General features: G+C 43.1%; 1 protein-coding gene across 12 annotated transcripts in view; it reads right to left on the bottom strand.

Annotated features, from left to right (window-relative positions):
* Positions 1 to 12152, bottom strand: part of LOC137518602 (poly(rC)-binding protein 3-like) — a 1088021-nt gene that overhangs the window by 44759 nt on the left and 1031110 nt on the right. For all 12 annotated transcript variants that reach the window (XM_068236676.1, XM_068236680.1, XM_068236679.1 and 9 more), the window contains one exon: positions 2314 to 2445. In XM_068236676.1, the coding sequence (XP_068092777.1) occupies positions 2314 to 2445 (132 nt within the window). The remainder of the gene's footprint in view (positions 1 to 2313; positions 2446 to 12152) is intronic.

Genomic DNA, 12152 nt, shown 5'->3' with positions numbered 1-12152 from the left:
TGCCAATAAAATACCTTTTAAAGAGAACCCGAGGTGTGTTTAAAGAATGTTATCTGCTTACAGAGGCTGGATCTGCCTATACAGCCCACCCTCTGTTGCTATCCCAAACCCCCCTAAGGACCCCCTGCACTCTGCAATCCCCCATAAATCACAGCCGTGCTGTGAGGCTGTGTTTACATCTGTAGTGTCAGTCTCGGCTACTCCCCCGCCTCCTGCATAGCTCCAGTCCCTGCCCCCATCCCTTCCCTCCAATCAGCAGGGAGGGAAGGGATGCAGGCGGGAACTGGAGTTCTGCAGGAGGCGGGGAGAGCAGCAGACTGACACTATAGAGATAAACACAGCCAGCTCTGACAAGCTGTTTGTCAGCAGCGTGGCTGTGATTTATGAGGGATTGCAGAGTGCAGGGGGACCTTAGGGGGGTTTGGGATAGCAACAGAGGCTGGGCTGTATAGGCAGATCCAGCCTCTGTATGCAAATAATATTCTTCAAACCCACCTCGGGTTCTCTTTAAGCCACCAGAAAGGAAGAAAATACTCAAAACAATTTTGATTTTCAACTACTTTTTGGTACTTTTTTAGTTGAAAAGTGCTGGGAACTTATTTTAAATGGATAATGAAAAATTATCTCCTAGGAGTTAACTCAGGTGAAAAAGTGAATTGCATATGGGCCCTAATGAGATGGCCAGATTCTTTGGAGAAATCCTTGATGCTTGAAAAAATTGAGGGCAAAAGAAGAAGAGGATGGCAGAAGCTAAGATGGATAGGCAGCATATGTGAAGCTATGAACATGCCTGTGCAAGAGCTGAAAGAAGCAGTGATTGACAGACACATCTGGCGTGCAGAAGTACATATGGTCATGGAGTCGGAGTCGAGTAAACAAATGAGGAGAGAGTGAAAGGAGATATCTGACAAACATTTTAAATGTTATGTACGCCTGCAAAATCTGTAAGATCCTCAGACACCTATGTGGGAATTTCAGGCTCCCGCGGCCAAAAACAGACTTGGGCGCTGCAAAGACCACAATACTAATTGCGGCTATAGCTGCACCCATTTGGGCACAGTAAGTAAAGAGTGTAGCTGAAGCGCCAGGGCGATGGGGGACCAAAAGCGACAGAGATTGCGTGCTAATATTCCTATTTTCACCTTAACTTTCTTTGCATCTATGTCTAGCACTAACCTCCCCCGACCTACACCTAACACTAACCTCTCCCCATCTATGCCCAACACTAACCTTCCTCCATCTATGCCTAGAACTAACCTCCCCCCTACCTATGCCTAACACTAACATCCCCCTATCCATGCCTAACACTAACCTCTCTCCTACCTACGCCTAACACTAACATTCTCTACCATCTATGCACAACACTAACCTCTCCCTACCTACACCTTAAACTAACTTTTACACTAACCTACACACCCACCTACCTACACCTTACACTAATCTATGCCTAACACTAGCATAGCTATGCCTAACACTAACCATCCCCCATCTATGCCTAGCACTAACCTCCCCCTTACTTACGCCTAACACTAACCTTCCCTACTATCTACACCTTACACTAACCTCCCTATCTCTGCCTAACAATAACCTACCTATGCCTTACATTAAGCCCCCCCCATCTAATCCTAACACTAACCTCCCCCCTACCGATGCCTAACACTAACCTTCCTCCATCTATGCCTAACACTAACCTTCCCCCCTACCTATGCCTAACACTAACCTCCCCCCTACCTATGCCTAACACTGACCTCTCTCCTACTTATGCCTAACACTAACCTTCTTTACCATCTATGCCTAACAATAACCTCCCCCCACCTACACTTTACATTAACCTCCCCATCTATGCCTAATACTAGCCTACCTATGCCTAACACTAACCGTCCTCCATCTATGCCTAACATTAACTTTCCCCCATCTATGCCTAGCACTAACCTCCCCCCTACCTATGCCTAACACTAACCTCCCCCCATCTATGCCTTACAATAATACCCCTACCTATAGCTAACAGTAACAATGACAAACTAGTGGAAATCCACAGCCAGGATTACTGGCTGTAAGCAGTAAATCCATAATTAAGCATGGGAGCCTCAGATGAAGAAGCCTCTCCTGAGAGTGTCCTCCACCAGTCTGTGCAACATCAGATTACAGCAACACAGAGTAATATGCAGTTTAGGCTGTCTTGTGTTTCCAAAAGAGCTTCACCTGCAGTTCATAAATGTTACATACTTATATATATATTAATCCTTATTCACTTACAGATATTTTTGGACACATTTCCAAATCTGCCATTATAGTCTATGAAAAAACACTTACCTCTCTGATTTCCTTAATTTTAGACCCTCCTTTCCCTATAAGAGATCCACACTGACTTGCAGGAACAACTAGCCGTAACGTTACAGGTGGTTTGCTTGTTACTGTGCTGTTTGTCATGGAAGCATTGATGTCCTGCAATAAAATGGAAGAAAAGTTCAAGTGCATGTTTTCATGTAATTTTATTTGGTGAAATGTATTACAACACTTGTTCGTCTAAATCTTTTAAAGACTGCAGTTGTTAAAGAATGATAGAGTTACATTTCTGACAAGAAAACGATTAGAATACGTCACTGACTAATATGAATACAAGATAGAAAGGTCAATTTACTAACCTTAACAGTCACCAAAAAGCAATCATTTGGCTTAGTACAACCCTACCTCAACTCTGGAGTTCGGTGCAGAAAATTGTGGCCTGCCATAGTTGTCTGCACATCAAGAGTCATGAAGTGCGATACCTGTTAAGCACATTTTCCAGTACCTGTGGATATGGGCCATGGGTTGAAGATCTAATTTACATTTGGTAATAGCATAGCCCTTTTCCCCCAGAGTTTTGGATGACTCCCACCTAGCCACACAGGCTTTAGGCAGCAAGAAATGAGGCTCCTTGACAAGCAAATCCACATGATTTTCAGCTTTAGGAGTCCCCACTAGATATCACTCCACCATTTTTGGCTGTGGCATTCATATATTGCATGTGTGATTTTCAGAAACTCAGCAGAACAGAACATGCTGCTTTCAGAAAACCACAATACAATGCATCTATACCAGGGGTCTCAAACTCAATTTACCTGGGGGCCGCAGAAGGCAAAGTCAGGATGAAGCTGGGCCGCATAAGGAATTTCACAATCAGCAGCAACCACCATGCCCCCCCCCCCCCATCCCTTGCATTGATTTTTATTTCAAAATCAAATTCACACTGAGGCGAACTATTTTGCCTATTTTACCTTATAGTTCGCTTCAGTGCTCCCATTACAAGTAATCCGCCGTGTCACAGCCGCAAAACAAGGGCTGCAGAGCCCCCAATTCGCCCAAGGGGCAATCCGCCAGCATTACCTGGAAGGGGTGAGCTTTCAGCTTCACTCTGCCCCTCCTGACGTCAATCACGGAGCCGCCTCTGCCCGCCCCCTCAATCTTCCTTCACAGAGAGGGGCGGGGAGAGGCGGCGATCCGTGCGATTGACATCAGGAGGGGCAGAGCTGAAGCTGAAAGCTCTGCCCCTTCCAGGAAATGCCGGCGGATTGCCCCCTGGACGATTTGGGGGCTCTGCAGCCCTCGTTTAGCGGCGGGGATGCGGCGGATTACTTGGGAGCACTGAAGCGAACTATAAGGAAGCTTTTGCCGCCGCGGGCCACAAAATATTGTATCGAGGGTCGCAAATGGTCCGCGGGCCGCGAGTTTGAGACCCCTGATCTATACACTCCATGCAAACTAGTCATGTGAGATGGAGCGAGGAAGTTTAAGGACAGGTTTTTATTGTTGTCTGTGCACACACTGGAGAGGTTTATTATCTCCTTGCCACTTTAATTGGTGTCACAAAGCATTTATGCTAGGTACACACCATACAATTTTCTGGCAGATTTACTTGCCAAATCGATTATTTCCAACATGTCCAATATGAATTTCGATTGATTTTTCGATTTTTCCATTTTTTAATATTTTTTTTTCTTCAAATTTTTTAATCGATTTTCATAGAACTGAACGAAGATCGATCGGAAAAAGGATTGAAAAAATGATAAAAAAAATTATTAGAAAATTGAAAAATCGATCGAAATTCAGCTGAATTTGCTGAAATGTCATTCACTTCTTCTCCCTGTAATGTGTCAAACATGAGGGCACGTATAGTAATAACCAGTAGTTCTAACCCTTCATCACTCTATCTGGCACAAGAATTGGGTGGAGTTGGCCTTTAACGTTCCAGTTTAGACACAATTTTTTATATTCTTTAATGGAGGATTATTTTGCAAAGAAAAAAAACATTTTTCTAAATAAAAAAACAAATAATCTGTTCTAACATTTCATTGATTCTATCTACTGTATCTCCTCCTCCACAGTGACAGGAAGAGTCTTCTTCACTCCCAGGCAGTGTGACATAACCTCCCTTTAGTTCCATATGTATGTAGAAGGAAGAGTGATTGCACTGTCAGCTGATGCCATGCATTGTTGCTGAGAGATAGCCTATCTTACCAGTGAGTGCTTATAGCTGCAACTTGCTAATTTTAAATAATTAATGCATATTAAAACTTTAGTTGAACTTTAGTTGAATTTGGGCTGACAGATTGTTCCTATTGCTGTGTTTGTCCTTCACTTGCTGTTGTAGGGATGGGAAATTAGAGAAAATGTCTTCTGCATTTACATAAACAGTACTATAAAAATCAATGCTATAAACCCCCTCCTATTAAAAAAAGTGAACATTCTTTCAGCCGGACGCCCAGCTTAACCGATAGGGAAAAAAAAACATAGCAACTGGCGAATGTTCCAGACATCATCTCATTTTACCTATTCTCATTTATAAGTAAAAAGCACCAACTGGCTTAATTGGCTTGATTATTCCACCCTCCTGTCATGTATTTGAGGAGACACTAACACATTTTCTCAGAATATTGAGTTTCTATGTAAATGCCTTGTTTTGACTACCGGAAAAACACTGGAATAACTCAATTGAACTGTATTACTTCTGTATTTCAAACAATATAATTGACAACTCTCAAAAAATGCTCTTAGGGATTATAATAAATCCTCCAATTATCTAGAAAGCCCTTATACTCAATAATAAGCAGCTGTCTGCTCTCTAACCTTATAAACACTTATACACTACTTAAATAGAATGCATTTGTGCTCTTTTTAATATTTTGTTATATCCTCTATGTTGCTACCATTAATTGGCTGTGCTATGGTTTACTATACTGACAATATAGATGGATATTTCTTTGTGTTTTAAGATAAATAAAGTGACTTTAAATTGTTTAGTATGGATGCAAAATTTGTCAGAAGAAAAAATGATATGTTGCAGCTAGATTATACAACTTGAGCTTGTTTCTCTTCAGTTTCACATCATAAGTGCTCCTCTGTGACAGATAACAGCAGGGCAGCAGGGATTGAGGCCAGTCTCATACACTTTATACATTGAGCAACTGGAGGCCTTTTGTGGTTTTGACCTTGTGTCACTTCAATGAGATTTCTGAGGGCACAATCCTTGAACCAGCACCACACAAGATGCCCAAGGTCTTTGTTTACATGAGGTACTTGAAAAGCTACTTTGCAGTTCCCTCTAAAGATGTTTCATGCTTTCTAAGCGCTGATCTCACCTTACTAAGCTGGCTGGTAATAGGGAGCAGTGGCACTGCCTCTGTCTCATTTTCTCACTTGTGTGGAGACTTTTTATCATGGAGGATGTGGGCTATTGACTGCAGTAATTATACAATATGTTTGTTACAAAATGTAATTATACAATATGTTGCTCACTTTGAATGCATCGCTAAACACAAGACAGTTCTGTAATTCATTTCCAAGTAACTGACGTAAGTAAGGAAGAAGTGCTTGATTAGATTCCTGAATTGGAACCATTGATATAATAACAATAAAGTATTTCTCTACCTATCTACCTATCTATCTATCTATCTATCTTACTTTGAGTAATGAAAAAATATTTTCTTGACAAAAATAAAACTCCTAAACATTGACTCAGTCTACATGTCTAGGCACAACAAGAAGTCATAGCCAACATATAGTAGGTACAGGAGTATCAGGAGTTGTACACATTATTAGACACTCTGGGCCATATCCTATTAACTATTCTTCTGTAGAGTTGGGCCGAACCTCCGATTTTAGGTTCGCGAACCGGGTTCGCGAACTTTCGCGGAAGGTTCGGTTCGCGTTAAAGTTCGCGAACCGCAATAGACTTCAATGGGGATGCGAACTTTGAAAAAAAAAAAATTATGCTGGCCACAAAAGTGATGGAAAAGATGTTTCAAGGGGTCTAACACCTGGAGGGGGGCATGGCGGAGTGGGATACACGTCAAAAGTCCCTGGGAAAAATCTGGATTTGACGCAAAGCAGCGTTTTAAGGGCAGAAATCATATTGAATGCTAAATGACAGGCCTAAAGTGCTTTAAAACATCTTGCATGTGTATACATCAATCAGGTAGTGTAATTAAGGTACTGCTTCACACTGACACACCAAACTGTTCACTGAACAGAACAGGTATACAGTGGCGGGTTCACTGAACAGAACAGGTATGCAGTGGTGGGTTCACTGAACAGGTATGCAGTGGTGGGTTCACAGAACAGGTATGCAGTGGTGGGTTCACTGAACAGGTATGCAGTGGTGGGTTCACTGAACAGGTATGCAGTGGTGGGTTCACTGAACAGGTATGCAGTGGTGGGTTCACAGAACAGGTATGCAGTGGTGGGTTCACTGAACAGGTATGCAGTGGTGGGTTCACAGAACAGGTATGCAGTGGTGGGTTCACAGTACAGGTATGCAGTGGTGGGTTCACAGAACAGGTATGCAGTGGTGGGTTCACAGAACAGGTATGAAGCCAGGGACAAGCTAAGCCTAACTAATCTTTCTCTATGAGAGAGAGTGTGCAGCAGCTCACCCTACTCTCACTAATGCAGGCACACGAGTGACCGTAATGGTCGCCGCTGCCTGCCTTTTAGTAGGTGGGGAGTGGCTCCAGGGGCTAGTGTAGCCTAATTGGCTACACTGGGCCTGCTGACTGTGATGTAGAGGGTCAAAGTTGACCCTCATGGTGCATTATGGGGCGAACCGAACTTCCTCAAAAGTTCACCTGCGGGACGCGAACGCGAACCACTGAAGTTCGCATGGAACCGTTGGCAGGCGAACCGTTCGGCCCAACTCTATTCTTCTGAGTTTTCTCCAAGGAGATTATTTTTCATCTCATCTAAACATAACTTTTCAGCGCATAGCAACTGCAAAAGTACTAACTAGTAGGTAAAAAGGTAGTTAAACTTATTTTGAGTAATTGCTTGTTTGGTGGAAGTATTTTATTGATAAGGTTTGAAAATATCTGCTTGGCGAAAACTCAAGAGAAAAGTTAATACGATATGGCCCTCTGGGTGGAAAAGGAGTGTTATTTTGCACAAATGTCCTTCTCTAGGGTCTGTGCAAATAAGATAAAAGGAGCAGCAAGGCACATCTATGAATCAAACTCTGTTATCTAGTAAGGAAATACGCATGACCCCCTCCCAATGTACTTGTTGAATAGGACTAGAAGAAAGTTAGTTGTTAAAAACTTGGCAGAATGGCTGGTTAGGGTTGAGGGCCTGCCCCTGCTAAATTCTCACATCAGGTGATTCATTTATATATATATAATAATAATAATATATACTGTGTATAAACTCTAACAAGTGCTGGGTAAGCAACGCTCTAATATACTTATACTTAGAGCCTATTTACAATTTTTGTACCCTTGCCATCCTTGCTTCTGTCCCCACACCTAATACTATTAACCCTTCGCACACTCACATGCAAATGTTCAAACAAATGCATTCACAGATTCACTCATCCAGGCACAACTGTTATCCCTACAGCTAAATTAAAAGCCAGGGTTTTAGTTCACAGAAGAATGCATTCTTATGCTTAGTCACCTATACTGCGCAGAAGTACCCAGGTAAACATAGGTGTCCTAACTCTGGCCCTGTAACATGCATAGTGCAGACATGCAAACACATTCATTGCATCAAACCTATCAACGGATTAGGAGCACACATCCTAACTTCCTCTCCTGGGAAAGACAGTGCATCTTACCAATCGCACAAGGGAGCTAACGCTATGTGTCCATGTGAACCATGCGCATACACCAGCATAAGCTGTGTGCATGCTGACAAATACATACAGGGGAAGGAGGGAGTGCACTGAATTGGACCCTAGCCACAGGGGTCAGTAGTAAAATGGAAATACATATATCCAGGCACATCGCCTCTAGTTAGGACATTAAATAAATTATTAGGGAAAGGGAGGTGCTGAAGGGGGTGTGGCTAGAAAACAGCAAAAATCTATTAACCCTTCGCACACTCACATGCAAATGTTCAAACAAATGCATTCACAGATTCACTCATCCAGGCACAACTGTTATCCCTACAGCTAAATTAAAAGCCAGGGTTTTAGTTCACAGAAGAATGCATTCTTATGCTTAGTCACCTATACTGCGCAGAAGTACCCAGGTAAACATAGGTGTCCTAACTCTGGCCCTGTAACATGCATAGTGCAGACATGCAAACACATTCATTGCATCAAACCTATCAACGGATTAGGAGCACACATCCTAACTTCCTCTCCTGGGAAAGACAGTGCATCTTACCAATCGCACAAGGGAGCTAACGCTATGTGTCCATGTGAACCATGCGCATACACCAGCATAAGCTGTGTGCATGCTGACAAATACATACAGGGGAAGGAGGGAGTGCACTGAATTGGACCCTAGCCACAGGGGTCAGTAGTAAAATGGAAATACATATATCCAGGCACATCGCCTCTAGTTAGGACATTAAATAAATTATTAGGGAAAGGGAGGTGCTGAAGGGGGTGTGGCTAGAAAACAGCAAAAATCTATTAACCCTTCGCACACTCACATGCAAATGTTCAAACAAATGCATTCACAGATTCACTCATCCAGGCACAACTGTTATCCCTACAGCTAAATTAAAAGCCAGGGTTTTAGTTCACAGAAGAATGCATTCTTATGCTTAGTCACCTATACTGCGCAGAAGTACCCAGGTAAACATAGGTGTCCTAACTCTGGCCCTGTAACATGCATAGTGCAGACATGCAAACACATTCATTGCATCAAACCTATCAACGGATTAGGAGCACACATCCTAACTTCCTCTCCTGGGAAAGACAGTGCATCTTACCAATCGCACAAGGGAGCTAACGCTATGTGTCCATGTGAACCATGCGCATACACCAGCATAAGCTGTGTGCATGCTGACAAATACATACAGGGGAAGGAGGGAGTGCACTGAATTGGACCCTAGCCACAGGGGTCAGTAGTAAAATGGAAATACATATATCCAGGCACATCGCCTCTAGTTAGGACATTAAATAAATTATTAGGGAAAGGGAGGTGCTGAAGGGGGTGTGGCTAGAAAACAGCAAAAATCTATTAACCCTTCGCACACTCACATGCAAATGTTCAAACAAATGCATTCACAGATTCACTCATCCAGGCACAACTGTTATCCCTACAGCTAAATTAAAAGCCAGGGTTTTAGTTCACAGAAGAATGCATTCTTATGCTTAGTCACCTATACTGCGCAGAAGTACCCAGGTAAACATAGGTGTCCTAACTCTGGCCCTGTAACATGCATAGTGCAGACATGCAAACACATTCATTGCATCAAACCTATCAACGGATTAGGAGCACACATCCTAACTTCCTCTCCTGGGAAAGACAGTGCATCTTACCAATCGCACAAGGGAGCTAACGCTATGTGTCCATGTGAACCATGCGCATACACCAGCATAAGCTGTGTGCATGCTGACAAATACATACAGGGGAAGGAGGGAGTGCACTGAATTGGACCCTAGCCACAGGGGTCAGTAGTAAAATGGAAATACATATATCCAGGCACATCGCCTCTAGTTAGGACATTAAATAAATTATTAGGGAAAGGGAGGTGCTGAAGGGGGTGTGGCTAGAAAACAGCAAAAATCTATTAACCCTTCGCACACTCACATGCAAATGTTCAAACAAATGCATTCACAGATTCACTCATCCAGGCACAACTGTTATCCCTACAGCTAAATTAAAAGCCAGGGTTTTAGTTCACAGAAGAATGCATTCTTATGCTTAGTCACCTATACTGCGCAGAAGTACCCAGGTAAACATAGGTGTCCTAACTCTGGCCCTGTAACATGCATAGTGCAGACATGCAAACACATTCATTGCATCAAACCTATCAACGGATTAGGAGCACACATCCTAACTTCCTCTCCTGGGAAAGACAGTGCATCTTACCAATCGCACAAGGGAGCTAACGCTATGTGTCCATGTGAACCATGCGCATACACCAGCATAAGCTGTGTGCATGCTGACAAATACATACAGGGGAAGGAGGGAGTGCACTGAATTGGACCCTAGCCACAGGGGTCAGTAGTAAAATGGAAATACATATATCCAGGCACATCGCCTCTAGTTAGGACATTAAATAAATTATTAGGGAAAGGGAGGTGCTGAAGGGGGTGTGGCTAGAAAACAGCAAAAATCTATTAACCCTTCGCACACTCACATGCAAATGTTCAAACAAATGCATTCACAGATTCACTCATCCAGGCACAACTGTTATCCCTACAGCTAAATTAAAAGCCAGGGTTTTAGTTCACAGAAGAATGCATTCTTATGCTTAGTCACCTATACTGCGCAGAAGTACCCAGGTAAACATAGGTGTCCTAACTCTGGCCCTGTAACATGCATAGTGCAGACATGCAAACACATTCATTGCATCAAACCTATCAACGGATTAGGAGCACACATCCTAACTTCCTCTCCTGGGAAAGACAGTGCATCTTACCAATCGCACAAGGGAGCTAACGCTATGTGTCCATGTGAACCATGCGCATACACCAGCATAAGCTGTGTGCATGCTGACAAATACATACAGGGGAAGGAGGGAGTGCACTGAATTGGACCCTAGCCACAGGGGTCAGTAGTAAAATGGAAATACATATATCCAGGCACATCGCCTCTAGTTAGGACATTAAATAAATTATTAGGGAAAGGGAGGTGCTGAAGGGGGTGTGGCTAGAAAACAGCAAAAATCTATTAACCCTTCGCACACTCACATGCAAATGTTCAAACAAATGCATTCACAGATTCACTCATCCAGGCACAACTGTTATCCCTACAGCTAAATTAAAAGCCAGGGTTTTAGTTCACAGAAGAATGCATTCTTATGCTTAGTCACCTATACTGCGCAGAAGTACCCAGGTAAACATAGGTGTCCTAACTCTGGCCCTGTAACATGCATAGTGCAGACATGCAAACACATTCATTGCATCAAACCTATCAACGGATTAGGAGCACACATCCTAACTTCCTCTCCTGGGAAAGACAGTGCATCTTACCAATCGCACAAGGGAGCTAACGCTATGTGTCCATGTGAACCATGCGCATACACCAGCATAAGCTGTGTGCATGCTGACAAATACATACAGGGGAAGGAGGGAGTGCACTGAATTGGACCCTAGCCACAGGGGTCAGTAGTAAAATGGAAATACATATATCCAGGCACATCGCCTCTAGTTAGGACATTAAATTTATTTAATGTCCTAACTAGAGGCGATGTGCCTGGATATATGTATTTCCATTTTACTACTGACCCCTGTGGCTAGGGTCCAATTCAGTGCACTCCCTCCTTCCCCTGTATGTATTTGTCAGCATGCACACAGCTTATGCTGGTGTATGCGCATGGTTCACATGGACACATAGCGTTAGCTCCCTTGTGCGATTGGTAAGATGCACTGTCTTTCCCAGGAGAGGAAGTTAGGATGTGTGCTCCTAATCCGTTGATAGGTTTGATGCAATGAATGTGTTTGCATGTCTGCACTATGCATGTTACAGGGCCAGAGTTAGGACACCTATGTTTACCTGGGTACTTCTGCGCAGTATAGGTGACTAAGCATAAGAATGCATTCTTCTGTGAACTAAAACCCTGGCTTTTAATTTAGCTGTAGGGATAACAGTTGTGCCTGGATGAGTGAATCTGTGAATGCATTTGTTTGAACATTTGCATGTGAGTGTGCGAAGGGTTAATAGATTTTTGCTGTTTTCTAGCCACACCCCCTTCAGCACCTCCCTTTCCCTAATAATTTATTT

The sequence above is a fragment of the Hyperolius riggenbachi genome, chromosome 5, assembly GCF_040937935.1.
Source record: "Hyperolius riggenbachi isolate aHypRig1 chromosome 5, aHypRig1.pri, whole genome shotgun sequence".
Classification (NCBI taxonomy): domain Eukaryota; kingdom Metazoa; phylum Chordata; class Amphibia; order Anura; family Hyperoliidae; genus Hyperolius; species Hyperolius riggenbachi.
Note: the sequence above shows the minus strand (reverse complement) of the source record. Positions and strands in the feature narration are given on the sequence as shown.